Raw genomic sequence first — 4,025 nt, forward strand, 5'->3', positions numbered from 1 at the left:
AATGCTTGAACCAATGTTTCTGAAGCTGATGAGATAGATCGAAACCAAGTTTACAATAAATACAAACAAATCTACCCCATCGATCACGCTTCACTGTAAAGGTCATTGACAATTCTGAGAATTCCCAATGTTTTTTGAAACTATTTTTTCGTGTTAAATTCATATTGCAAACTTCACATTGATCCTGATGCATAAATAAATGAGTAAAAATTGTACTAGGATCCTCATTGTCATATTTGCAAAATGTACAAACATAACGGTCGTCTTGTTTACGTAAATGACATGATATATGCTTCTCAAACGACGAAGCCTTAAAAAACATTGCAGTACAAGCCGGACATTTTACATATGGTTTTCCAGATTCTGTATAAAGTAACGATAAAGAATGAAACTTTTTAATCCAATTTCCAATGTCTCTTTGCTCCTTATTATCGGTTGCCGATGATGTAAAGTCACCAAAATTTATGGTCATCAGTGGCGCATCAAATTCGTTTTTTTCTTCTTTAACCAATCGAGTTGTTGTTTCTGTACTTGTCTCTATGGTTGCAGTTTCTTGCGAATCAATTTTGTGCAATAATATTACTTTCTTTTGCAATTTTGTACGTTTTACTTTATCATCACCATCTGTTATTTCTTCAGCATTTAAAAGCTCTTCTCCCGTTATCCCTTGCGCTTCTGGCTCTAACAATGTTATTATAACAAACTTATTACTGTTTGGAACTGACTCCATACACGAGATAGACGCTACAGATTGACAGTCTTGTTCTGTAACAGTAGCTTGTTCAAAAGTGACTTCGTTTGCATTTAATTCATTTTCATGATCATCGGGCTTATAAGGTACTGGCATCAGTTCGTGAATTTGCAGTTCCTCTTTCATGTCTTTATCCTCTATATCCTTTTCAATCGTTAACAATGCCCTTTTCTGGCTCTTATCATGCTTATTTCTTTTCTTACCTTTTTGTCGCTTTCGATCACTAGCGTGTCTTTTATTTTCAGATTCTGTTAGGGTTAGCATTATTTCTATATATATTACTATGACACTAAATAGTGCTTTAATTGATGAACAATATTACAAATAATGTATATATGTAAAATTTACCAATTGTTATATCTACACTATTCAGTATGTTGATAAACACAGCATAGTCTGAAAACCTGTAAACATGAATCATGTATTACGATTAGCTGCGAAGTAGATACATCGGAAGCTAATCAGCCATGAAGAGCTTCAATTTAGAGCGCTTTTTAAAACCGAAATATTACCTTCTCTATTGTTCGCCCATATTGTGATGCAAATCTTCAACGAGCCGATCGAGCAAGTGACATTTTCGAGGATCGCAGCTCGATGCCGATGACAGCAGTGAGACCAAAAGCATGTTCGGTCATGTTGTCGTAAAGTGTAACAGCTAAAATAGCGCACAAAGCGTCGCGAGCTGTAAGAGCTTTCTTGGCATACGGCTGATATGAGAATATGAGAACCACACTCAAAATTGTTACATATCAATTAATTTCAATTTCCAGCACACCTCATCGTCACCGTAACGTAGAGCGAAATAGTAGCAGTAGTAGTAGTAGAAGTAGTTTTATCAGTAATAGTAATAGTAGTAGTACTATTAGTAGCAGTAGTGGTAGCAGTAGCAGCAGTTGTAGTAGTGTAATAATTGTAGTAATAGTAGTAGTGGTGGTGGCAGTGGTGGTGGTGGTGGTGGTAGTTGAGGTAGCGGTAGTCGTAGTGGTAGCGGTAGTGGCAGCGGTAGTGGTAGTAGTAGCAATAATTATACGGCCGTAGCAGTGTTAGTAGTAGTACTTTTGTCAGTAAAGTATGGAGTGCGCTGGGTTTGGTTGGTTTTCACTTCCTTTTCCTCCTTCTTTTTTTTCTGCTATGTAGCTTATGTACATGCGCATTACGCACTACCACCGATAACTTTCTAACACTTAGCCATATGCTCACTGATTGTAGCGAATAGATATGGTGTATCATCGTACTGAAAGCCACAACGAGATTGTAAACCTGTTCGTTTATTTATCCCAAAATTATCCTTAAATTTGCAAATTTGACAATAGCCGAAATGTTGGTAGTTGCTTATGAAGTTAACCAATTTGATGCATTATTAGTTTAATTCGGCCTTTTAAAGTTTTTATAATAAAATTTACGTTATACATTCTCTATTAAAAAAAGTAACCATAAATTTACTATCTTCAACAACACAAAATAGTTTTGGGATAAATTTGAGCTATTTTATTACTATGTAATCATATTTCATTAATAGCTTCATGACATTATTATAAAATACTTTTTAACCTAAAAAAGTAAAGGAAAATGCTTTAATGCGCATGAGCGTACAATTCCATAGTTACCGATCAAAATATATTCAAAAGCACAAAAATGAAAACTTGAACACTGACATAAAACTAAATGTATACAATCGTAAAAATTCCAGCGTATTTTGCTTTTCGATAGCTTTTCGTATTAACTTTTACTAGAAAAGAAAAGGCTTAAAACGCAAACAAAATACAAAATAAAACGAAAACGCTTTTCATATTCTTAAAATATTAAACTTAAAACTTTAAGCTGTTCGTGAAAAGCTTGTTTTGAGATAATACTATAAAAATATAATAAAAATGCAATGTGCAATTGGGGATTTTAAATATAAATATTAAGAAACTTTATGACCAAAACCGAAAGTATTTCTTATATTCAAAGATAATTGAAAATAAAAAGATTTTAATTAATATAATTAATTATTTCAATAAACATTGTCTTAGAAATAATTCATTATCTAATCAAATTAATGATTACTACATATAATATAGCTATTTGAAACAATAAAAAAGTAGTAAAAAAAAAAGTTTTTATTTATTTATTTATTTATCTATTTATTTATTTATTTTATTATTCATTTATTAATAATTTCTTAAGTAAATGCACTTATTGATACGTTGAAATTTAAATGTATTGAATGCATCCATGAGTATATAAATTGTATGAGTCCCATACTATTATTACAAACATTATTTTTCTTATCGCTTTTAACATAAAAACTCAAGCTCTACACATATGCACGTTAAGTATCATTTCTTTACTTTTCAGTTGCCGATGTATTTCTTAACAATATGGAACTATTATTAAAACATCATAATTTTATAAAAATATAAGTCAAAGTTATCTCTAATTAATTTTGTTTTTACTTGAAAATGATAGTAATTTTTTTATAGTTTAACAAGACAGAATTTTATGAAATTTTAATTTTTTGTAAATTTGTAAAAATGGATTTGCGCATACGCGCTTATTTTTAAGGAACGAATGTATTATTTTATTAAGTTAACATTGCATTATGTTATATACTAAATAAGCTTTTAATTCTTAAAGAATTATGTTGGTAATTTTAAACATCGTTGAGAAAACTAAGAAATTAAAGTCAAATTAAAAAATTAAAATGCAGTATCATCTATTTTTACGTATTTAGTTTACAAATTTGAATACTACATACAAAATAAATATTATTTTGTTCATCGATGCGTTGAGAAATCACGACTAGAACTAGACATATGCCTAGCCTCCATTTATTTTCGAATGAATAAAACCTACTTAAGAATGATCTAAATAATTTAACTGAGGAATTATTGATTAGATTTTTAAACCAATAGAATACATTTATCTTAATAAACGGGGGACTTTAATAAAAATTTTATTAATTCAATTTCTTCTATTTTATACACGTGTGCTAACGAAATAAAATTATAAATAATAAGTATTCATAGACGATCAAAGTTTTTGTACAATGTCTGATGATTTTTATTTTTATGGCTAGTACTACTTCGATAGTAAACTTATGTCCTTATAAATAAATCATTATCAAATTTTTAATGTTTATGTTAATAATTTTGAGCGTTCGAAATGCTATTGTTTCTAAATTCTTTCACGCCTCATTTTCTAACAATTAATTGTTATCACAATATGATATCGTGATATTAAATATTAATATGGATATTAAATATATTAACTATTATTGAAAATTAAATAA

The 4,025-nt window shown here is 29.5% G+C and overlaps 1 protein-coding gene across 1 annotated transcript in view; it reads right to left on the reverse strand.

Moving 5' to 3' along the window:
* The window catches only part of LOC105363231 (zinc finger protein 710), a 2,751-nt gene extending 1,155 nt beyond the window's left edge, over positions 1-1,596 (reverse strand). Inside the window, 2 exon segments of the mRNA XM_011500862.1 lie at positions 1-1,155; positions 1,264-1,596. The exon segment at positions 1-1,155 is cut by the window's left edge and continues 8 nt beyond it. Of these exon segments, the coding sequence (XP_011499164.1) occupies positions 1-1,015 (1,015 nt within the window). The 5' untranslated portion in view covers positions 1,016-1,155; positions 1,264-1,596.
* Between the last annotated feature and the right edge of the window lie 2,429 nt (positions 1,597-4,025).

This window comes from Ceratosolen solmsi, unplaced genomic scaffold, assembly GCF_000503995.2.
Source record: "Ceratosolen solmsi marchali unplaced genomic scaffold, CerSol_1.0 scaffold27, whole genome shotgun sequence".
In the NCBI taxonomy this organism is placed as follows: domain Eukaryota; kingdom Metazoa; phylum Arthropoda; class Insecta; order Hymenoptera; family Agaonidae; genus Ceratosolen; species Ceratosolen solmsi.